The sequence below is a fragment of the Pelophylax lessonae genome, assembly GCF_965119305.1.
Source record: "Pelophylax lessonae genome assembly, chromosome: 8".
NCBI classification, from domain to species: domain Eukaryota; kingdom Metazoa; phylum Chordata; class Amphibia; order Anura; family Ranidae; genus Pelophylax; species Pelophylax lessonae.
The window spans coordinates 240,117,288-240,143,225 of NC_138775.1; the positions used below are offsets into that span (position 1 = coordinate 240,117,288).

A 25,938-nucleotide genomic window follows, 5' to 3' on the forward strand; every position below is an offset into this window, starting at 1 on the left:
GACACTGTCCCTAAACGAATTTGACGTGCCTTTTTTCCCACAAACAGAGATTTCTTTTGGTGGTATTTGATTACCTGTGCGATTTTTTGATCATGCGTGATAAACGAAAAAAGAGCGACAATTTTGCAAAAATAACAATATTTTTCACATTTTTTATATGAAATTCCCCCCAAAAAATGTAAAAATCAAAATTTTTTAACATTTTCGGCCAATTTGTTTTATGCTACATATGTTTGGTAAAAAAAATCGCAAAAAGCGTATTTTGATTGGTTTGCGCAAAAGTTATCGTGTTTACTAACAAAGGGAAAGATTTTTGTCATTTTTGTTGTTTTTTTTTTTTTAACGCGTAATGGCGGCGATCTGTGATTTTTTTTTTTTCGGTACTGCGACATTGTGGCGGACAGATCGGACCCTTGACTGACATTTTTGACACTTTTGGGGTTACCAGTGACATTACTACAGTAATCAGTGCTATACATATGCACTGTTACTGTAAAATGACACTGGCAGTGAAGGGGTTAACTTTTTTTGCGAGGGAGGGTGTTATGTGTGTCCCTAGGGGCATGCTTCTAATTGTGATTGGCTGTGGCTTGAGGTGTATGAACAGTGATCAACGGTCCTACATAGTAGAACCGTATGATCATCATTCATACACAGGGGAGGATGACAGGCGGCTTGTTTCCATTAGCCGCCTGCCTTTCTCCCGCTCTAACGGACGATTGCGAGTGACCGGCGGACCCTCACGTCGCTTTGCCTGTGAGGGGCTGACCGCCGCAGTAAATAGTCGTGCGGCGGTCGGCAAGCGGTTAGGCAATTTGACAGTTCACATCTTTAGTCTTAAAAATTAAAAAATGAACACCTCTGCAGACTTCCTGACACCAGAGATGGGATTATGTCACTGGAACAGGGTGGTTCCGCATTTTTCACACCTCTCATGCTTTCCTTGCTTTACATTCAACATCTATTTCATGGTGATTTGATTAAAGTGTCTGTGCTACCTGTGCAGATATAAATACTGAGGTATCTGACAATTATTAGAACTGGAGAAATGGCTTGGAAAAGCTACAAAATGTCTTCAACATTACAGAACAAGTCCAGTTGAATATGAGGAAGTACTACTAGCTATACCATGACTTGAATAAATGGGACCGTACACAGGCATATTTTCATTTTATGTATTTTAGATCACACAAGTGGGGGCACAGCAGCATATGTTTGGGGAAACTTTGGACCAGCCTTTCTTAAACTTTTTAACACAAAGGAACTTTGCGGTCTCAGTAAATCCCTGCTAAAATTTACTTAATCTCCAGCTCGCTGTACAGTACTGTGATGATCAGTGGGGAGAGATTCATTACATGTGTGGCTATTAGGAAGAATCCTCCCATTACAGATGCCTAAAAAGATCATTGGTATCAGAGGTTACTTATCTGGGAGGCAAAAATTGCTGATAAGTCAAGGAACCCCAAGCAACCTCTTGAGGATCCCTGATTGAGAGAAGCTGCTTTAGACCATTTGGGAGTTTTCAGTTACTATGTACCAATTGTTGTGAAAGGAGATTTCTCTACTAGGAGGCAGTCAGCCAGGAAAATGGTTTTCATCCTTTCTTATTCTAACCTGACAGAGGTTCTTATCCTTTCTGATTCTATCCAACGCTTAAAATAATAGTTTTGTTTGTAATTCCACTTTTATATTGGAGTACATTGTCTTACAGAGAAGCCGGTTTCCATCCCTGGGAAAGAATACTGAGTCCGTGGGAGAACTTTGGCTTGGATTCCTTAGGTTCTACACAGAAGAATTTGATTTTAAGGAATATGTTATCAGTATTCGGCAGAAAAAATTGCTAACCACATTTGAAAAGCAGTGGACGTCTAAATGCATTGCTATAGAAGGTGTGTGTAACTGTGCTTACCTTTATTCATTTGTGACAAATGTGTACTATAATAGAGAGCTGAATATTACATATCTTGAGTACCAGAATAACGTCCGTGCCTTTCTCTTACTCTTCCAGATCCCTTTGACCTCAACCATAATCTTGGAGCTGGAGTATCTAGAAAAAGTATGTATATTCTCACCTGTGTAGATTCCTGCTATCATCTAATACTTGTTACTTGCAATTAGGAGTTAAAGCGGAGTTCCCCCCCCCCCCAAAAAAAAAATTAAAGTCAGCAGCTACACATACTGTAGCTGCTGACTTTTAATATTAGGACACTTACCTGTCCTGGATGTTTCCACCAGCTGTCGGGTGCTGCCATTGCCAGTAAGGGAACCCGGAAGTGAAGCCTTGCGGCTTCACGGCTAGGGCCCTACTGCGCATGCGCGAAGCACGCTGCGCTTGGTAAATGGCCATGAAGCAGAGGGAGGAGTAGGGGGCCAAGCCTGTGATGAACCTCGCCGCGGTGAGGTCAGACGGAAGTGGAGACAGGGTACCTGTCACAAACAGGTACCCCCTCCCCCCTGAATGGTGCCAATTGTGGCCCCAGAGGGGGGGGGAGGAGACAGATAAGTGGAAGTTCCACTTTTGAGTGGAACTCCGCTTTAATTCACAGAAGCTTTATGCATGCAATATTTTTATCCACGTGTATTGTTTGCTCCCTTTATGATCACACATTTTTTTCTCTCTTCTTTATTGGGGGACACAATCATTTTTGAACATTCAGGTTAACCTGCCTAGGATGTGAGGATTTGATATTGGTTAAAAAAAACACTGTAGACCAGCCCATAACCCCTACCATCACCAGCATGCTTAAGTTGTTTGCTAGGGTCCTTGGGAGATGTCTTTTCTTCAGCTCCTAACCTAAACTTTTCTTCTAGCAACCTCTTTCCTTACTCTAGACTCCCTATTTGTCATACCAGATAGGCTCTTGATGGGCGCTCAAGATTCACCACTTTTTGGTGGATTTGTCAGACGATTGTTCAACCCTTATTGTCTTAAGTATAGCGTTAGCTCACCCCTCAGTTTGGCTTTTTGGACATCCTGAGTGTTCAAGAATCCCTGTGTCCTTCAATGGATTACATGGAAAATCGGACTTTTGTAAGCACTGTAAAATCCCTTTTCCTTTTTTTTTTCCATTCAAGGACACAGATTCCAGCCCTGTACTTATGGTCATTGCTCTTGATGCTGCTTTGTAATGAGCCTGAAGCATGCTGGTAATGGGAGGACGTAAACTCCATAGGCTGGCCCAAAACTTTTTTCTATTATTTACCAGTGTCCAATACTCCTGTAGTGGACACTATAATCCAAATGTTCAAGAATTCTTGTGTCAGTGGATTCTGAAAAAATTATTTTTTGGCGTGTCCTGTTTTTATTAGTTCAGTAAAAAGACCACTGTTTAATGTAGAGGGAAATAGATTCCACATTTGTAGAAAGAACTTTTTCCTGAAAAAAATTATCATGTGAAAAAAGTGCAGTAAAACTAACTCAAGATGGCTTTAAAGAAAAGTTCAGTATTTAAAAAAAAAAAAAAAAAAAAAAATTATACTTCTCTAGGTGGATGCAGCATCTGTCACCCGCTGACTCTGCAGTGAGAACTGAGCAATCAAACACCGCTGATCGCTCAGTTCTCCCCATTCGCTCTGAGCAGAGAGCCAAGACTGTCAGTCAGTGGCTCCTTGCTCTCCCCACCTGCGCTCACTGGAGTGCTGGGCTGTGGAGGGGGTGGGAGGGGCTGGCTCAGGCTCTCAGCAGATTGCTGAGAGGCTGAGCCAGGTGTTGATCCAGGCATCTGGCTTGATCCCAACCATATGGCCATGATCTTTCCAGAGCCTGGACTGGCTAAGTGATATCAGCCAACAGCGGACTAAGAACGAACTGTACTCCCATGATCCATAGAAGTATGGCCAAAAAAAGCTTTGACCATACTTCTCCTTTAACAAAGTGGCCCCATAGTGCTCAAACAATAAGTGTTTTGTGTTTAACATCCTGTGCTGGCTGAACACTTCTTGCATGCCGAATGGAAGAGGGCTACTTGTATCACCCCTTGCAAGGATTTTTGTAAACCATCAGTCAGTGGCTTTATTTGATAGATTTGTTAACATTGACCTATACTAAATCTTACCTTTTATAACAATCCTGCCACAATATAAATGGTAAGCTGATCTTAGAAAATAAACTTTGTATGAGAAGAAGAGGCTGCAGGCTCCGTCTAGAGACTGGGTAGGTCACTGATCAACCTTGTTGTGGGAGGGGGCTAGCTGGTGCTTTCCAGTCCTCGGCTCAGTCTTGCATAAGACCAATCCTGACTTGATAACTTCTATTGGTCCCTATTAAACATTGCAGCAGGCATGTATGAGATGATTGACTTGTGCTGTTATACAAGTTTTTTTTTTTATTCCCTTTCTTTTTCTTAGTGACTAATTTTATAATGAAGGCATTTATTAATGGGAGGAAGCTATTTGGGACCCCATTCTACCCACTGCCTGGGCTTGAAGCGGTATGGTTTATTTTATTTCTTTATGTCTGAAATATTATGTAGGTGGTGCATGTCAGATAACGGCAGAAGTGACGCTTTAAAGTCCTTTACAGGTTTCCAGTTTAGAGTTACACAGGAGGTCTGGTGCTAGAATTATTGCTCTCGCTGTACTGTTTGTGTCGATACCTCATGTGTGGTGCAAACATCGTTTAGATATGCGTGCATGACCTATGTTTGCATTCGCCTTTGTGCGCTAGCACTGGTGGACAGGGGTCCTTTACATTTTTTGCATTATTATTAATTTTATTTTAAATGTTATTTTTACTCCCCCCAGATCTCTGCTCTGCCCTTAAGGCCCTGTTCACACCTGAGTGTTTTTCAACTCGTAAAATGCTCATCTCTGAAGTTCCAAAATGCCCAACAAGAAAAATCCCATTCATTTTAATGGCCCCTGTTCACATCTGAGCATTTTGTCACCTGAAGAAAAACGCCTGTAGCTCAAAAAAGTACACAAGCTTCTTTTTTGGCAGATTACAAGCGTTTTTGGTCTGATGTCAATGCTGATTTCTGATCAAACCAAGATCAGTTTTATCAGATGTTTTTACAGGCCTGTTAACATTAGACCAAAACCAGTAGTGACAAAATACCCGTTGCTTCTGTTTTTTTAGACCATAGAGGATGATTGGGGAAGTTCCAGTCCTCAGTCATCCCTATGGTAAACTGACTGGGATTCCGCCACATGTAAAAGAGATTCAGCGACTATTTACCATATAGTATGGATAGTTTTCACTTTTTAAGCTTCGCCAGCTGAAAAGATTGATATCCGGGGTCATGACTGCAGATGAGTGCGTCTATTTGAGGGAAGTGGTTAAATCTGAAATTCAGGGACAGTATATTTCTAGTTAACCATTTAAATATCAGCATATTTGTCCCACGTGTGTCTTCATTTTATCCCCTGGTGCCACAGTACTGCATAGGTGTCCTTTGTTATGATTGTCCCCATTTCCTCTTTTCTCACCACTGCCTCTGCAGGTCTAGGTGGGTAGTGCTAATGTAATCATGTCAGTTCTGCGGGCAATAGATGGGGGTCAGAAATGGGAGCTGGGGCACTGCATACAGGTTCTCCCTGCCATGCCAGGCATTCCCTTTGCCTAACCCTGCCTTCTGCCTCTCTGCTGAATATCTCCCCAACCACTTTTCTGCCTGTGGGTCCATCCTATTTGTGATCTGTGATGATGTCATCAGAAAAAGATCAATAACGCAATGCCGGGGACAAGGACTCTAGAACCTTCGTCATTTTGTAGAAATACTAATTCTACAGGTTTTTATCTCCTATAGTGTTTCCTGTTCTTTTTAGGGCAGCAGTTGCTACCCTGTTGCTATCCAAATATTGTGGTACTTTTTATTTTATTTTTTTTATATACTCAATAAATGTTGTTGCCTACAGGAATATTTCTTTGATTCTAAAGTCCTGACAGATGGGGAGCTGGCTCCTAATGACAGATGCTGTCGAGTGTGTGGAAAGATTGGACATTACATGAAGGACTGTCCTAAGCGAAGGAGGTATAAAGATTTTTTACAAATGATTGAATACTGTATTTGAGTGGGGCCTCTGTATCAGCCTGCATATTATTGGCATCCTGAGTTTTTAAAATAGCGTTACCATTCAGTATAGCGCTTAAATATTTGGCGTGCTCCTGATGACATCATATGGGACAAAATGTGTAGGGAGGAACTTACGCTTGTGATGTCACCATGCTCGTTGTACTCAGGAAGCTGTCGGATCGGATCCCGGGATTGCTACTCTATTGTTTAAGTACTTGCTGTTTTAATATGTTAAGTGGCATGCCATATATTGATAGATAAACTGCCTGTACGGTTTTACACTATGTGGGTCTCCACGGTGGTTCTTTTGTATATTCGGGTAGAACATCTCATGATACTGGATGGGAGATCCCGGTGATTTTACGCGGAGTTTTGGTGGCGATGCTGGTCCTACAGATAGATGCCATATTAATTCATAAAGCCTTCATGACTCTATGCAAAGGGTCCACATCTTCTGGTAAGAGTCCTATTTGTCTTAGGTGGAGGTACACCTGGGTGTTGAGAACTTCAGATTGGAAAGATCCCTTCACATCCTCTCACTGATTTGGACTTACTTGGGACTATTACTTCTTTTTTTTTTTTTCTTTTTAATTTTCACTTTTATGTTTTAAGATACACTTGTTTTGATCACCACTGGTTATCTTTAGCACGGCAATCTTGCTCTATATATTTGTATACAATTTGTTTGATTGCATTTGCCAGCTGTCATTTTTTGATCTACCAGCGTAACATCTGTTTAGAACATGGAAATCAATCGGATCCAACTTTGAGTGGTTGCTTTTAGCAACAATCCTGTGTTCCCTATTTTGGTTTGTATAAGTGGGCCACTTCCACAAGTAGGGAACAATGTTACGTGAGTTTTTATTCCATCATAAGTTTCAGAGAAATATGTAACCAGGTACAACGACCTGAAAAAAGGATATTGCATATAGCATGTAAGCACAGAAATCTCAGTACAATGCAGGTATTAAAAAATGAGTGGAGCAGCTTCTGGCAGAAGGGCCGTTACTAATAGGACTCTGACCAGCAGAGGCTGTGGAGTAGAGCAGTTGGCATCCACCACTCTACTGCCCGTACAGACTTCTATGTCCCTACGGCCACACAAAATTTTAGAAGTGGCAGTATCTTGGCAGGACATTATGGGCCTTTCCATGAGGTCATACCGGGATACGGCCACTTCTGTACTTTAGGCAGCTGTAAGGATGCCCCATCCACCACTCTGCTGAATGCCTGCATAGACTGCTACCTATTCAGTCTCACAGGTCTTAATTGCCACAGGGAGCTGTCAGTAGTGGCTCGCTTACACCAGCTGCACAGACTGCTGCTCCTCTGAAAAGAGATCCACGTTCGGATAGGTTTTCAGAGGCGTTTGATAGGCAGTGAGGAGGTGATATGTTGCCTCCTCACCTTCTGTTTTAACTCCCTAAATGCCACTCTACAATGCACACGGTCGCAGCACAGCCCCATTCACTTAAATGGATTGCGTTTGGCAGGCGGTTGTGGCTACCGAGTGCGACAGGGGGGTATATTTCCTACCGTGGCCTTGATGCTTTGCAGTTTGTGTATACTCCCAACTGTTGCCTTTGCACCCTAAGAGGGACAGTTGGGGGCAGTAAAAACGCAAGTGTAGACGAGTCCTACTGCACCTGCACCACACTTTGGATTCTTCAAAACTGTATTATAAGTGACACTGAGAATTTCTGGGCTCATATGCTAAATGCAATATGCTTTTTAGGTCACTAGGTCCTGTGACACATTTCTCTGTACTTATTTTGACTGGGGACCAGACCTGTGAATTTGCACATAGAGTCGCATGACTTCCCCTACAATATGCAATACAAATGCTTTTTTTAATTTATGTGTGTTAAGTTTCAGTATTCTGTTCCTAGGATAAAAAAGAAAGAAAATGAGAAGGATGATGACAAGGACATTAAGGAGGAGGAGAGAGAACTGAGAGAGAAGAGGTGCTTCACATGTGGCGATATTGGACATGTGCGCAGGGACTGTCCTGAAAACAATACTGCCAGACAGAAGAACAGTATTTTAGGTAATTTTCTGAAATCCTGAGTACTGCGAAGGAGAGCAGAGTGATTTCATCTGTTTAATTAGCTGTTTACCTGGAGTTCTGCTTTCCCAAACAAGCCGTATATAAGTTACATTTCTAATACAACCATGAGTACTGTATTGAATATCATAGGAATTTAATAATTTCTCAGTTCATAGGAATCAGATATAGAAAATAAATGAATCCATTGACACTGGTGTCACACACATATGCAGCGTGACAGAGATGGGCCTTCTTCTGACATTTGTGCTGGAAGTTCAGTGCCAGTGTGAAGACCGAGCTGTCACGGCCAGCTCTTGATTTTTGCACTGATGAATTTTTGCACTGATTACATGATTAAAACACTCCAAACAAATATTTCAGCCAAGCGCTAACTTCAAAGGGGAAGACTGGCGTGCTGCTCTCCTCAGGCAGGGAACTCCAAAACGGGTGCATAAAAGAAAGGAAAAGGAGGCGCAAACACCTAGTGCATTACCTGTGGTACTGTGTAAAATGTTTTAATAAAATGCTGAATGCATACTCACAAACATGACGAATTGAAATCGTATTGCAAATTCCCATCACACGTATGTTGAAACATGTCCTGGAAACTGCGACCACTAACGCGTTTCGGGAGTCAAGCTCCCTTCTTCAGAGCTGGTCATGTTTTATAGCAGATTGAAATATATATAGAGATATACTCTCTATTATTATATTATTTTATTAAAACATTTTACACAGTACCACGGGTACTGCACTAGGTGTTTGCGCCTCCTTTTCCTTTCTTTTATGCAAAATTACATGATTGCCTGTGGTTAGCTATTACAGTGATCACTCTTTAAAACTTCTTCTGAATGGAGAATAAATAAAGATGAAATGGCTAAATCAAGGCTTGATCTGGGATAGGGTTCTTAGGTAGGAGAAATAATACACACTTGTTTCTTGGCCCTACTACAGGTATAAACAACAAATCCTTTACACATATGTGTATCAATGCTTATGTCAGCAATAGTGAAATTTATTTTGGGTGTGGAGGTGTGTTGGGTCGTGGTAATTGCAATAAATATACAGCTATTCTTTTTTTAGGCCAGTCTTTTTTTTTCTGTTTTTGTAATTAAAAAACAAAACAAAAAGGAGATGTCTATTAATATCCATTAACATTTACCACTACTTGAAAACCCAATTTATTCTGAAAAAAACAAGGTATAAACCATCTGAATACACTAAGTAGTTGCGAAGATATGTACAGTTTAACGCATGCTAAAGTTGCAAAACTGCATTCAGGCATTAGGATTTGTTTGACCATAAGGAGTTAAGGAAAAACACATCTTCCACCTTTAGGGCCAATCCACACGTGATCACATAGCACCTTGTACAGTTCAATGCTCCGGCTGCACTGCGGTGCCGGCTGGCTAGGGGGCAGTGTGGTGCACGATTGAGCACCCCGCACTGTACTGCACCTCACCGCATTATCCCTTTTTTTTTTTTTTTTTATTTGTTGTATACAAGCTTTATTTGAAGTATACAAAACGTACAATTCATTCACTGCAATGTCCCTCAGCGTGATTTGCTGCCTGACATTCCAGTGCGATTCACGCCAGTTTGCTGCAATAAAATGCAGCATGTCTGCATTTTATCACAGCATTTTGCAGGACAGCGCTAAGCTGCATTGCAGTGTAAATGGGACACATAGGAAACAATTGTCAGATGTTTTACTGTGACCACACAGTGTGAATTGGCCCCAATGAAAGAATCATTTCAAAACTTGTTTCAAGCCTCCTATTTTGTTTACAAAAAAGGAGGCTTGGGGTATTTTTGATGGGTATCTCTGAGTTTTTATCAAATTATAAATTTTGCACTAAGTGACCGTATTCTAAGATAATCTTTCCAGCATTCACCTTTACCTGGTTTGACTTCCATAAAGTAAAATGTGATAGAATTCATAATCAACTAAAAAAGTATAGAAGGCCTCTCAACTGCAGCCCCTGATGTCCTCAAGGGGCCATACATAATATTTAGTATACGTAACTAGGGCTGCAACTAACGATTATTTTCATAATCGATTAGTTGGTAGATTATTGTTTCAATTAATCGACTAATCGGATAAAAACCTCCACAAAAAAAAGGTCGGTGTATAATTTAGTTAATATTCTTAAATATCTATATGCAGTGGTAAATCTAAATATCCAGCTATATAGTTGGATATTTAATCCACTCTGAGACAGATTTATGTATTATTAGAGGTTTAAATGTGGTACATATCAGACTCAGAGACCAATATTTTTAAAATTTGAAAAGACCTAAAAACACTTTTTTGCAAATTTTCAGACCAGATTGGTATAGAATATTCATGATAGACTCCCTTATTAATAGGCAGGTAGTTTGATACAAGCTCCCTGCACCTGCTGTCACTTATGCTGGCCATACACAAACTACATTTTTTAAGAACATTTTTAAAAACATTAATCTGATTTTACAACCATTAGTGGGGTCCATTTGGTGTTCGTTGTTGACCACAGTGACAGGGAAATTCAAAGGAGCAGAATGGAAAACTTCTCGATCAAACAAATCTTCAAATAGCGTACAGTAAACCCCCCTCCATTGCGGGGGTTACGTTCCGGACCCAGCCGGCGAAAAGTGAAAATCCGCGAAATAGAAAAACCCTATTAAAATGCATTGTAGGCATGTTTTTTTTACTGTCACTGTACGTGTAAAAGCATTTTAAGGTCTTTAAACACACTTTTAAAAGAATAGAAACTCATTTATACACATAAAAGATACTAAGAGACAGAGCAAGAGCTATGGAAACACAAAAATATTTCATTTTTAATGATTTATATAGTAAAATAACATTACAAAAAAAAAAACGCAATATACCGGGACCGCAAAAACTGAACCACGATGGAGCGGGGGTTTACTGTACATGGCTCAGAAGTTATATTCATTTTAAAATTGAATGTTAAAAGCAAGTGGAATTTTCAAACAACACTCGTCCATTTAACAAATATACAAATAATTTTTGTATAAATATAGATGCAAATATTTTTGTCCAAAAATCCAATACATGTATGGGCAGCAGAAGACATTTAGTAGCAGCAGCATGCTTTTTTTTTATCACCTGTCATGATCGGGTTTATAAAGAAAAAGAATAGCCCTTTATAGTAAAAAAAAAACAGCAGATAATCGCTACTGTAATATAATTTCATGTGTATGTATATAAAAAAATATGCCCAGAAGTCGGATATGCAGGATATTTTAACTGGGAGTCAGACATGAAGCTATATGAAGCAGCTGAGACTTTTTTTTTTTTTTATGGATATAATAATTTTAAATATAATGCAGAATACTAGTAAACTTTTACTCTAAATGTAATTGTAATGCGTTATATCACCTCCAGTCTATCGGCCTCCACCTTCTCTGGGTTCAGATGCTGATCTTCCCTGCACAGAGCCCTTAAAGTGATTGTAAGCAAAGTATATAGAAAGGTAAAAAAAAAAAAAACCTCTGCCTTTAGAATCACTTGGGTTCCTTCCTGAGTAGAGAGGAGACATTGCTGGAACTGGCAGCAGAGGAGAGCTAGTAGATCCAGTCATCCCAGGGAACAGAACAGGCACCCAATACAGGCGGAATTCAATCCTTTTGCCTAGAGCCAAGAACCATCTGGTAAGAGGCTGACCTGCTCTTCCCTTTTGGAGAGAAGGATTTGGGGGTTTTTTTCTTACCTTTCCTGGGTATCATTATTGGATCTGATAATACTTACGTCCTTGTGTTATTTCATCTGGTAAGGGGCTTATTCAATCACGGTGGAGGTCTTCACTGCCCACATCTATTATATTGAATTTCGCACCTTTGGATTCTTTTCACATGCATGTTGGATGAACATGATTTTGGACATTCACAATTTATTTATGGACTCACCTTTTGGACATACATTTGTATGACTGTGTATCATTTTAGATTGCATTCCTTTTATATATTGTCATCCATTTTGTTGTATTATCTTGATTCACCTATTGTGGAAAAGGTCTGTCCTCTTATTCTACCTATATTCATCATTTTTGTTGATTTGTCATTATATGATTATATATTTGATAATATTGTTTAATAGTTTAGAGCACCTGATACAATACCTTATATCACCTCTAGTCTATCAGTCTCCACCTTCTCTGGGTTCAGATGCTGATCTTCCCTGCACAGAGCCCTTAACCACTTAAGCCCCGGAAGATTTTACCCTCTTCCTGACCAGGGGGTATTTTGCGATTCGGCACTGCGTGACTTTAACGGAGAATTGCGCGGTCGTGCGACGCTGTACCTAAACAAATTTGACGCCCTTTTTTTCCCACAAACAGAGCTTTCTTTTGGTGGTATTTGATCACCTGTGCAATTTTTTTGATCATGCGCTATAAACAAAAAAAGAGTGTCAATTTTGCAAAAATAGCAATATTTTTCACATTTTTTTATATGAAATTCCCCAAAAAAAAAAAATGTAAAAATCAAAATTTTTTAACATTTTCGGCCAATTTGTTTTATGTTACATATGTTTGGTAAAAAAATCGCAAAAAGCGTATTTTGATCGGTTTGCGCAAAAGTTATCGTGTTTACTAACAAAGGGAAAGATTTTTGTCATTTTTGTTGTTTTTTTTTTTAACACGTAATGGCAGCGATCTGCGATTTTTTTTTTTTTTTGCGGTACTGCGACATTGCGGCGGACAGATCGGACCCTTGACTGACATTTTTGACACTTTTGGGGTTACCAGTGACATTACTGCAGTAATCAGTGCTGTACATATGCACTGTTACTGCAAAATGACACTGGTACTGAAGGGGTTAACTTTATTTGAGAGGGAGGGGCTGTGTGTGTCCCTAGGGGCGTGATTCTAACTGTGATTGGCTGTGGGTTGGGCTGTAGGAACAATGATCAACGGTCAAACATAGTAGAACCGTGTGATCATTGTTTCTACACAGGGAGAATGACAGGCGGCTTGTTTACACTAGCCGCCTGACTTTCTCCCTCTGCAGCGGCGATCGCAGAGTGACCGGCGGACATCGGATCCTCCGGTCACACGCGCGGGGGGGGGGGGTCCGTGACCGCGCGCTCGCTCACCTAGACCCTCACAGGCTAGCGACGTAGATCTACGTCACTTTGCCTGTGAGGGGCTGACTGCCGACGTAAATCGTCGTTAGGCAGTCGGCAAGTGGTTAAAGTGATTGTAAGCAAAGTATATAGCAAGGTAAAAAAAAAACCTCTGCCTTTAGAATCACTTGGGTTCCTTCTCTTGCCCAGGACTACATTTCCCATGAGGCATTGCTCCTCACACATTCACAAGTTCCCTGCCATATACATACATGTATGGATGGTGTAAAGAGCTGTACATGCGTTGCACTGAATTTTCTGATATGTAAACAAATAATGCATTTTGTATGCAGGATAACTAATCGGCTGACCGATTTAATCGACTACGAAAATAGCTGACAACTATTTTCATAATCGATTTGTTGTCGATTAATCGGTTCGTTGTTTCAGCCCTGTACGTAACATTACAGAAGGTTGTTAGAGACTGCATTAATTGGTGGACGGTGTCACCATACAATCATGGGAAAATAAAGCTCTCTCCGCACTCTGTGGCCATGTTCTGTAATATGAAAATGGAGATCTTCACCAGCACACCTTGATCTAGTGACAATCTTTTCCTTTTTTTAAAATAAAGCAACGGGCATCACAAGCTGACGTTTTGGGACCATCCCTTTCTCAAGGCAGAGAGGGGGATAAGAAGAACATTGTAAAATTTAGCTTTAAATATACCCTGGATCACTCCCCATTTACTTCAAGAAAGGGATCCCTATTTTCATATTTCATACTGGACATGGTCAGGAGTCTGGAGTGCAGACATGCTATAGGGGTGGTCAGGAACTGGAGATTCAAAAGTCAGCACATAGTACACAAGACTAATACTGTTTTATGTTTCTTAAAGACTCCAGTGTCAAGATTCTTCCACATCAGTTTGTGTCTCTAAGCCCTCAGCAATGCCTTGATATTGTCCCCTGTTCACGACTGGACTCCCCAATTATCAGCTCTATATTATGGCTCCAGTTGAGGAAGCTAGAGAACATTGGTTTTATAATGGTCATAAAAGATGAGTAAATTCTGGTTTGGGGTATCTTACCACTGGCATCTCCTAGGGATATGTAAAGCCTGCATGCAATTCAATTTTCAAAAAATTTAGCAAAGCCTAACAATATTAGGGTAGAATTGGCTTTTAGTGCCAATGTTGTTGATTCAGCTGCTTGTCTTTTTTAGCTTCTCAGATCCTAAGCCGCATCATTTCTCCACAAGTAATCTCCCCTCTACAACAGCTGGAGCGTCCAACACGCACAAGACAAGCTTCAGAATCGGTGAGTGTAAAATAATCTACTTTTAGTTATCATGTAGTACCTGTGTGGAGGGGAAAAGAAGGGTGGGAGGTTAACCCTAACTTTGATGCCTAGTCAAGCTCTGGCTCCACAGGGGCTTATCTTAAAACTAATTCAGGTCCTTGATGGCACCGCAAGGTGCAACACTTCAGCACTATTACTAACTCAAATCAAGGTGTATAAAAAAAAAAAATTGATCAATGTCTTACGTTTTTTCTTTCTAAAGGTGTCACAACCAGAGCTGTAAGTTCTGTGTCCTGCCAGCAGCTGCAGGGTGGGACCCTTGCCCTCTGAGGGGAAACAGTGATCTAACTGTGGAGTTCCCACAAACCCCTGACTGAGTTAGGAAATCAGCAGTGAGCATGAGCTTTGCTGATTGCAGAGCTAAAGAGCTGTAGAGAAAGTACTGCCTCCACATAGAAAATAAGGGCCCCATTCTGCAGCTGCTGGCAGGGAAGTGTTTATTCTACTCCTTTTTTTTTTAATATTATTTTGAACCTGAAATGTATTTAAAGTGTTTCTAAAGGCAGAAAGTTTTTTTGTCTTCATGCATTCTATGCATTAGGATAAAAAACCTTCTGTGTGCAGCAGCCCCCCCTAATACTTATCTCATCTCGATACAGCGATGTTGCACAAGAGACTCGGCTGTCCAGGACTCTCCCTCCTGATTGGCTGAGACACACAGTGGGCGCCATTGGCAGTGACACCTACTGAGGAGAGAGAGGGGGCGGGGCCAAGCCACAGCTCCGTGTCTGAATGTACACTTAGAACAGCGGCTTGGCTCAGGTGCCCCCATAGCAAGCTGCTTGCTGTGGGGGCACTTGGCAGGGGCCAGGAGCACCGGTAAGGGACCCGAGAAGAGGAGGATCCAGGTCACTCTGTACAAAACCACTGCACAGAGCAGGTAGGTATAACATGTTTGTTATTTTTAAACAAAAAAAATTTAAATTTAATTTAAACTAAAAGTTCAGTTGGAATTTACATATTTTTTTAGGCAAGGTCAGGTTGACTCAGACCTTGCAGTATCTTCATAAGATGGCATTAATAAATTCCTACTATGTTACAAAATATGGGCTAAGTATTATTTAAAACAGAATGTGCCAAATGCTGGTTATTATATGGTTTTGCAGCCGTGGACACTTGAAGAGCCAGTCCTGGAACTTCCTAGTCCTAAGCGCTTGTATTAGGATAATTTGCGGTCTCTGATCTGTGCCAGGCACTTGGGAACACAGTCTGGAACTTCACAGACACTGGGAAATGTTGACCTTGGATAATGCTTGAAATAATAATGGGCTCAGCCCTTCTACAGAGAAAAGTAGATTGAAGTAGAACTAGAACCATTAAAAAACAAATAATTTCAGTGCTGTAGCACTTAATCATAAGTGCATCTGAACTTTTAGGTTTCTTTTAGGAATGCACTTTTGCTTTTCTGTGACCCAGAATCAGCAAACAGCATGCTACAGCCTCTGCTGTAAGCTGACGTCACAAAGCCACTCCAGGCTCTGGAAGGATCCTGACCATATTGTCAGGATCCACCCAGCTGCCTAATTGACAGCTGGCTCTGGCTTTCAGCACCTGGCTGAGAGCCAGAGCCAGCTGTGCCCTCCTTCTCTCCTACCGGCCACTGCAGTGAGTACTGGAGGGGCAGAGCGGAAAGCACTGACTGACAGTCACCGCTCTCGACTATGAGGAGAACGGAAAACTAAGAGATCAGTGGTCATGTGATCACATAAATGAAATATATTATGTGGCGATTGGTATCGGCGCTACCTTACAATGTGAAACGTGACTTCCCCAAAGTGTAGGTGAAAAAATATATAAGGGTGTCAACAAAAAATAGTTTTTTTGTGAGTAAATTAAATGAAATAAACAATCCGTGTGTTTATTGAATTTCAAATAAAAAACAAATATAGTGATACATGTGCAATATACATATCGAAATGGTGGAAAAAAGAAAAAAAGAAAAAAAATATTGGGGGGGGGGGAAGGGGGGAAGGGGGGGTGTTCCCACAACCACAAGTGTTATATCAGGTATACACTTTTTCTGATATATTTGTGCCACACAAGTATTGAAAGTAAACAGGTGCTACTGTGCAGAGTTCAAAATGACCACAACCACAAGTGTTATATCAGGACTTTCCCTGATATATGTGCCACACATGTGCTAGAAATAAGCAAAAGCTGCTGTGCAGAGTCCAAAGTGTCCACTAGGTGGCGTCTACAATACGACCTGTGCAGCTGTATGGGGGGTCTCTTCTTCGTATTTGGGGGAGCACTTCCGAGCCGGTGGTCTGGTGCCCTAAATGCTCATAACGAAAGAAGGCCCCAAAGTGAATAGATAATCCATACAATAGCGGCAAAAAAGCGCAGTACACTCACTGTTAAGATGATCTGGATCAGAGTAGAAAAAAACAGTCCGCGCCGGGATGCTTCCGCGTTCCACGGCCGACAACCGGAAGTGACGTTGCACGTTCTAGACTCCGCCCTACGCGTTTCGTCAGAGGGACGTCAACTGGAGCGGCCGCTCCAGTTGACGTCCCTCTGACGAAACGCGTAGGGCGGAGTCTAGAACGTGCAACGTCACTTCCGGTTGTCGGCCGTGGAACGCGGAAGCATCCCGGCGCGGACTGTTTTTTTCTACTCTGATCCAGATCATCTTAACAGTGAGTGTACTGCGCTTTTTTGCCGCTATTGTATGGATTATCTATTCACTTTGGGGCCTTCTTTCGTTATGAGCATTTAGGGCACCAGACCACCGGCTCGGAAGTGCTCCCCCAAATACGAAGAAGAGACCCCCCATACAGCTGCACAGGTCGTATTGCAGACGCCACCTAGTGGACACTTTGGACTCTGCACAGCAGCTTTTGCTTATTTCTAGCACATGTGTGGCACATATATCAGGGAAAGTCCTGATATAACACTTGTGGTTGTGGTCATTTTGAACTCTGCACAGTAGCACCTGTTTACTTTCAATACTTGTGTGGCACAAATATATCAGAAAAAGTGTATACCTGATATAACACTTGTGGTTGTGGGAACACCCCCCCTTCCCCCCTTCCCCCCCCCCCCAATATTTTTTTTCTTTTTTTCTTTTTTCCACCATTTCGATATGTATATTGCACATGTATCACTATATTTGTTTTTTATTTGAAATTCAATAAACACACGGATTGTTTATTTCATTTAATTTACTCACAAAAAAACTATTTTTTGTTGACACCCTTATATATTTTTTCACCTACACTTTGGGGAAGTCACGTTTCACATTGTAAGGTAGCGCCGATACCAATCGCCACATAATATATTTCATTTTCACCCTTGCACTTAAGGGTTGATTGGTGGCAGCTCACACCTTCTATTTACTTATTTATTTGTCCCCTCATATATCCTTAGTCCATAGCGCTGGTCACCCTCCCTTTACTATGTGATCACATAGTTCTCCGATTTAGAGCTGAAAGGGGAGAGCTGCAGCATCACACTGATATGTATGTGAGGCTATGTCCAATTTAACTATCTTCCTCTGGGATGAGAATTATATTTCTAAATTTTGTCTTGTGTCTTTCTTCTTTGCAGTCGGAATCCCATCATTCATCCTACTCTCCCCAGCCTCAACAGTTTCAACAGAACTCCATAAACCAGTCTCAGCCCCAGCAGACAAAACTACAACAGCAAGCGTCTCAAGCATCAAATGCTCATCAGGTTCAGCGGCCAATGTTTAACTTTCCACACTCTCCTCCTACTCACTTCTCTCCTCTGCACAGTCTCGGGCTTCTTCCTTTGCCTCCTCAGATTCCTATTCACAACAACAACTGGCCCATCCATGGCCAGATCATCCGCACTTCTGGGAACCCTCCTCACTCTAGTGGTGTCCCCTTTCCAACACGATCTGGCAGCAGCAACACCTCAACCTCCAGTCAGAGTGCTGTTAGTCTGAATGATCCCAGCATCATCTTTGCCCAGCCTGCTGCCAGGTCTGTGGGTGTTCCCACCTCTATTCACGATGGACACCGGCACAATTCCCAAAATCCCACTTCATTGGTCAGCAATGGAAACGTGGGCGGAACAGGTAAATCCTCACTATACAAAAGATGAGCATGTCTCATGACTGGGAGCATTGTTATTATAGTCAGAATCTTAGTACCCACAGTCGCATGTAGGGTCCAGACCCATGTCATGTGGATGAAAGTGTTTTAGTGTATTTTTAAAGCTTAAAGCCCAGTTGAAGTTGTATAAATAGTTGGTAGGTCATATACATTGTACTAACAACCATAGTTTTTATTGACTGTCCTCCATTTTTCTGATTATAGTAGTTACATAGTGGTGTCTTAAAGAGGAACTTCACTCTCCCAATCAACATTGATTATTTGTAATCCTCCTGCTGCTAGCATCATTAGTAAATAGATAGTTATATAATATTTAATATGTTGATATATATATTTCTTCAGTTACTTCCTGGTTTCTCGTCTAGGCAAATTATGTCATAAATCCTTTAGATAGATTTAGAGGAGGGGTTTTCTTAACTAAACACACCTCCTACATGCATGCTTGAGCCAAGAGCAGGTGAATTCCAGGAAGTAAATGCTATATGAATCATCTGCCCTTACTCAAGATGGCCACAGTCAAAAATGCTACTGGGTGTTTTTCAAAGTGATTTCTCAACATAACAAAGCATGGAGACATGGATGGATGGGGGCGTTTGCTTTGAAAATTAAAAATTAATTAAATAGTGTTTTTAGTTTGTGGTGCTCAGAGGCAGTGAAGATCCGGTTTAATATGATTGTAAAGTTCGTTAAGCCTCAAGGCCTGACTGCTGTACCCAGTGGACTCCACAGGTAAGAGAAAATGGTTTTTGAAAGCATTTCCAGGCAAAAACCCATTAAGTCTTTGCATATAGCATTGCAGGACTATAAAGAGAATAAAAAGTGTCTGACTTCAATTGGGCTTTAATGTGTATAGAAATATGCTGTGCTAAATCACGTACCAAAAAAAGAAATCAAACCAAATTAACAGAAATCAAAACTGTGCAACATATACATGTGTATAATTTGAATCTAAAATCCCATGAAGCCGCACATCAATGCAATGAAACGCATTGGGAACATGGCTTGGCTTCATAGGATCCATCCTTTCTCAACAGTTGTTTGGAGCTGAGACAAGCTTCTTCCCTGGCCTGCACTCACGGTGGTGGACACAGGATTGCTTTCCCCTTTAGCCTGAGCGGCACACATTTTTCATTATCGGTTTATAATCCAAAATTGTTGTGTGTGTGTGTCACCGGTGCAACATAAACTTAAGGCCCGTACACACGTAGCGATTGTCGGCCGTAAATATTCGGCCGCCGAATGATCGGCCGATTGTCGGCTTGTTAGTATGATGCTTCCGACAACCAACTCCGACTTTTCGGCCGAACAGAATCGGGTGTGCAGGCTATAAAAATTTTGTTGGCCATCACCAGAACGGCCAATTGTTCGCCAGTCAGTACAGAATTTGGCCGACTAACAGCAGATGAGCAAGACTGGGCATGCTCAGAGAAGAAAAAACACACGGAAAGTTAACCATCACATGACATCACTTCTGCAGTCGGCTGTTGTTGGCCGACAAAATTCGTGTGCAGTCTTTAGCAGACAGGACAGCAACGGACAAAAGACGACCGATCGGCCGACATTCGGTACGTGTGTACGGGGCTTTAGACTGAAATTATTTGGTTCACTGCAGCTAAAGTGACTCCCTACACAGGAGTGTGAATGAATAAAAAACTGTGAATAGCTGCGCTAATCCTAAATGTTCAGACAACAATCTTTCTGCTCATTTATTGCACTACTATAAAGATGTGCAACCAAATCCCAAGAAACTATGTAGTGATCGTTGTGTCTCCAACACTAATATGCTAACATATCAGATATGAATAAATGTAAATAGAGATCACTGCACTACGATCGTGCATACAGCTGCAAACACCACAACTATGTTGTAAAAAACTGGAAAATAAAAACGAAGATGCTGCGCTATTATACATCTACTCATAATCAAATAAAGTGTTTCATAAAGTCACATACAATCATGTATGTCAAAATAACATCTATAATATGCATAAAAATGTGCCCTAACATGCAACTACTCCTAATGAAATGTTTTGTTGCATAAAGACAAATACAATCATGTATATCAAAATGACAATGTCTATGAAGTGGATACAAATGTGCAAACTTTGCGCCAATATGCAACTACTCCTAATAAAATGAGGTGTTGCATACAATCGTGTATCAGAATAGCAATATCTATGAAGTGCATGCAGATGTGCAAAATATGCAAAAATAAGGGTAAACAAAGAACTGAAATGTAGAAATCCAGCTATAAACAGTAAAAAATAAATATATACAATGTAACACCGATAACAATGAATAGAGTCCTTTGAACAAAAGTTCACTGCGGGGAAGTCAATATATGCAATCCTAAATGATAAAAAAAAGGTGCTGTGAAAAATAAAATCCATGTCCAAATGAGAGGAAGGCTTCACGTGTTCAGAAGCAGGAGTTAATCACCCTAAATGTGACCATCACCAGAATAGAGAGCGCTTACCGAAATATGTGGACTCTACGGTAATACCTTAGGGAAAAAGTCATTCAAACAGGAAGTGGTGTCAATGGTGCTGCAATGGTCTCACAAGGGTTCCCGACATGGGAGTAAGTCACACATGTGCAAGTCACAAGCAAGTCTCAAGTCTTAACCTTCAGGTCTCAAGCAAGTCCCAAGTTACTGTGGCGAAAAGCAAGCAAGTCAAGTCGATTCCCTGCTAGAAGTCAAGCAAGTCAAGTCATTTATTTTGGTCAAGTCACAAATCAAGTCAAAATACTGATCTACCCCAATTTTCACCTTTAAATCACTTAAAAGTCAGTGGTCAGGAAAGGTTTTGTTTTATTTTATTTTCAACATTAACAAAACTGCTTAGTGCTTTTTTCTTGGCATATTAAAGAAACACTTTGAATGCCCAAACAGCTCAAAATCCTTCGTCCAGTCATGTTTTAACACGACAGTCACTAAAAACATGTTAAGTATTTCCATTGTTAAACAGCCAGTGTCCTAAAAATCAGAACACACTGAGGTGTTTTAAGTGACGGTGGTGTCAGAAACATAACAGGCACTTTAATTTTGCTTTAACACATTGAGAAAATGCAAATATTTAATAACCTCAAAAAGTAAAGTCATTTTGAGTCATATGAATACCAAGTCAAAGTCAAGTCGAGTCTTTTATTAATTTTAGTCAAGCAAGTCTCAAGTCCTCAAACTGGTGACTTAAGTCAAGTCATGTGACTCGAGTCCCCCACCTCTGGTTGTCGCCGTCTCCTCTGGTCTTAAAATACCCATAAAGGAACTCTGGTAACCAAGAAAACAAAAAGCCTCTTCATAGTGTAAAACCATCACAGTTGGACTTTATTAAAAAAGTAGAAAACTTACATTCTCTTAGTGGTTAACAGGCAGTATGAATACAAGGTAGTGTGATCACACAGGAATCCGAATGGCGCAATGTCATGGAGCAAACTCAATGGACCCAACGCGTTTCGTCCTCAGACTTCAACTTTGAAGTCTTAGTTGAAGTCTATGAGGATGAAACGTTGTATATGGTATCTGATATATTAGTAAAATAGTGTTGGGGACACAACGTTCACTACATAGTTTCTTGGGATTTGGTTGCACATCGTTATAGTGGTGCATTAAATGAGCAGAAAAAAATTTTGTTTGAACATTTAAGGTTAGTGCAGCTATTCAGTTTTTTTTATAATCCACAATTACTGATGGCAAGTGGCAAGCATTAATATAAATGTCTGTAAGTGAAATTGTGATACAATCCACAAATTGTGATTAAATCCAGCGAGGAAAGGTTGTGTAATAACAGACACCTTCACCAATCCCCCTTTGGGCACTCACTCACCTTATGGATTGACCCTCTTTACAAAGTTTTGCACCATAAACTTAATAGGTCGGACTTCATTAACCCAGCTAGACTCTCCCAGGGCTCAAGCAATCCTCCTCGGAATTTCTTATTCAGTAAATTTAACAATCTTTCCCCAGCTCAGGTGATAAAGCAATGGATCAGTGCTCTGATCACCAAACTACAGTTCAGGTCCTCGCACAAGCTACCCTGAAAGCCATTGTAGCCTTGTACTGTATATTATAATTTCTCATTTTCTGCTATTTCTCTTCAACAGAGCAGGGATTTCAAGGCCAGTTTGGTAAACCTCATCCCTGGGAACGTGGCAATCCCTCTCACTACCCTCTGATTCCTGGACCATGGTCTTACAGCTTACCCCAGAATTTTCTGCAGCAGGCACCTGCTGGCTTTCATTCCAAGAACTATTTTCCTCCAGGTAATGCTAATTTTGAACCTAACACATACAATTTATTTTTTTAACCACTTCAGCTCCGGGTGGATTTCACCCCATTCATCACCAGGCCATTTTTTGCTGTTCAACACTGCACTACTTAAACTGGTAGTTGCGCATTCATGCAACGCTGTACCCAAACTAAATGTATATAATTTTTTTCACACAAATAGAGCTTTCTGTTAGTGGTGTTTGATCAGCACTGTTTTTTTTTTTTTGCAATATAAACTAAAAAAGACTGAAAATCTTGAAAAAAATAAATATATATATATATATATTCTACTTTTTGCTATAAAACATATAAAAAAAAAAATCTGATTTCTTCATTTAGGCCAAAATGTATTCTGCTATATCTTTGGTAAAAAATAAAATCGTAATAATTGTATATTGATTTGGTTTGCGTGAACGTTATAGCATCTACAAACTATGATATAGTTAATGCAATTTTTAATTATTTTTTTTTATGCTAGTAATGGCAGGGAAAAACAACTTATAGTGGGACTATGATAGTGCTGCATGCAATCTGACACTAACTGACAGGGGGGAACGAACTCTCACTGACATCACCAGTGACACTAATACAGTCATCAGTGCTAATAATATACACTGTCACTGTACTAATGACACCGGCTTGGATGGGGTTAACATCTAGGGTGATTAAGGGGTTAAATGTGTGCCTAACAATGTTTGCTATATGTAATGTGTGCTGATTTTACTAAGCAATGTGCCGGTTTTTACTCAGGGAGGAGAGAATAAACCTGCACGTCGTTGCTGCCTGTAGAGAGCTAGAGAATTCAGGAAAGGAAAGTCTTGACCACATCTTTTGTTTTATTTTCCAGGTGCCTCGTTGATTCAGAATGGACCGCAGTTCTCAGTCTTATCACAGGGGCACCCACACCTAAACTCCAGCTACATCCAGCAAAAGAAGTGATGTGAAAAGATTTTTTCCCCTTGATATTTTGGATCTCGTTAAATAATATCTTCACCTGACTAGACCTGAGGTTACTACCGGCCTCATGGGGAGTGAGAACTTTTAATTTGTATTATTTGTAAATACATCGGCTTTAGTTTTACTGAAATCATTCCTATGAGTGATGCTAATTTCTTTTATTTCATTGCCCCATTTTGAGGGGAGCTTTATGTTCTATTATGGGAAAATATTAAACTAAAGAGAGCTTTTTTATTGGAATTAAGTTCCTTATTTTCTCTGTTCATAAACTGGCTGCTTTGAGCTCTCTATAAATGTATATATTTTAGTTACCAAAAGAGGATTAAAAGAAAAAAAAAGAATGTAATTTTTTTACAAGTCTTTTATTATTTTGGTCTGATGTAGGTGCCAAAAGAACTTTTAAATCTGAAGTCTTGTCTTATTTTTGGTACCAACAAAAAGGCCATTTTATCTAATTCTTTGTCCCATGAAGTGTAAAGAGATTTTTTTTTTTATTCTGGAAAAAAATTCTGAGCTGCAAATTTTAATTATTTCATAATTGGTTTCTTCATTTGTAATAAAATTGAGAATACCATTGAACTGGGCAGTTTGTCAGATCGTCTTATCTTAATTATATTTCTTTTTGCACTTTGGGTTCATGTTGGTAATTATTTTGGATCAGTAAGCAAACACTTTTTAATAATCAGCTGTAGAGCGCTTCTTTGTGACAGCAGAAAAAAATTAGGAAATAACCATTGTATTATTGCTTTACTTAACTCCACTATATTATCAAAAGTATTGGGACACCTGCCTTTACATGCACATGAACTTTACTGGCATCCCAGTCTTAGTCCAATATTTAGTTGGCCCGCCCTTTGCAGCTATATCCACTTCAACTCTTCGGATAAGGCTGTCCACAAGGTTTAGGAGTGTGTCTATGGGAATGTTTGACCATTCTTCCAGAAGCTCATTTTGTGATATCAGGCACTGATGTTGGATAGAAGGCCTGGCTCGCAGTCTGCGCTCTAATTCATCCCAAAGGTGTTCTATCAGGTTGAGGTCAGGACTCTGTGCAGGCCAGTCAAGTTCCTTCACCCCAAACTCACTCATCCATGTCTTTATGGACCTTGCTTTGTGCACTTGTCCAAATATTGGGTGGAGGGAGGATTATGGTGTGGGGTCGTTTTTCAGGGGCTGGGTTGGCCCCTTAGTTCCAGTGAAGAAAACTCTTAAGGTGTCGGCATACCAAGACATTTTGGACAATTTCATGCTCCCAACTTTGTGGGAACAATTTGGGGATGGCCCCTTCCTGTTCCAACATGACTGCGCACCAGTGCATAAAGCAAGTTCCATGAAGACATGGATGAGCGAGTTTGGGGTGGAGGAACTTGACTGGCCTACACAGAGTCCTGACCTCAACCTGATAGAACATCTTTGAGATGAATTAGAGCGCAGACTGCGAGCCAGGCCTTCTCTCCAACATCAGTGTCTGACCTCAAAATGCGCTTCTGGAAGAATGGTCAAACATCCCCATAGACACACTCCTAAACCTTGTGGACAGCCATCCCAGAGTTAAAGCTCTTCTTCTTCCTTAATCTGTCTTTGTCTCCATTGCATAGGGAGCAGGTCAATTACAGGTGAAAACAGAACCAAGAAAAGCTGGCTATACATTAGCAGAATTTCAGTTAAAAAAATTTTATTGTAAGAATGTTCGTTTGAGTTTCATTAAATTGATTTTCATTTTCAACCATAGTGACAAGAAAATTTGCAGCAGTAGGTTGGAAATTTTTTGCTCAAATGAAGAAATTGCTAACAGTGTATATGGTTTTTGTTTAGGAATGTGCATTCACCTCAAAAATGAATGTTAAAAGCAAACAAAATGATTTTAATTGTACATTACAGGACACAGGCAACTTATTCATACACGATGAGTTATAGCTGTGTACCTTCAGGTAATTGGACATACTTCCCTGGGGAGTTTTTTGCTAGTATCTGTAGGTGATGATCCTCTTCTCCTTCCTGGGGAGACCAGCTTCTCCTTCCTGGGGAGACCAGCTTCTCCTTCCTGAGGAGACCAGCTTCTCCTTCCTGGGGAGACCAGCTTCTCCTTCCTGGGGAGACCAGCTTCTCCTTCCTGAGGAGACCAGCTTCTCCTTCCTG

General features: G+C 40.6%; 1 protein-coding gene across 2 annotated transcripts in view; it reads left to right on the forward strand.

Annotated features, from left to right (window-relative positions):
- TUT4 (terminal uridylyl transferase 4) overlaps nt 1-24,329 on the forward strand; it is a 116,273-nt gene extending 91,944 nt beyond the window's left edge. For both annotated transcript variants that reach the window (XM_082265057.1, XM_082265058.1), the window contains exons 22-30: nt 1,712-1,889; nt 2,009-2,056; nt 4,348-4,430; nt 5,857-5,972; nt 7,904-8,061; nt 14,357-14,451; nt 18,043-18,535; nt 22,677-22,835; nt 23,690-24,329. In XM_082265057.1, coding sequence (XP_082121183.1) covers nt 1,712-1,889; nt 2,009-2,056; nt 4,348-4,430; nt 5,857-5,972; nt 7,904-8,061; nt 14,357-14,451; nt 18,043-18,535; nt 22,677-22,835; nt 23,690-23,781 — 1,422 coding nt within the window. In that variant the 3' untranslated portion in view covers nt 23,782-24,329. The remainder of the gene's footprint in view (nt 1-1,711; nt 1,890-2,008; nt 2,057-4,347; nt 4,431-5,856; nt 5,973-7,903; nt 8,062-14,356; nt 14,452-18,042; nt 18,536-22,676; nt 22,836-23,689) is intronic.
- The last annotated feature ends 1,609 nt before the right edge of the window (nt 24,330-25,938 follow it).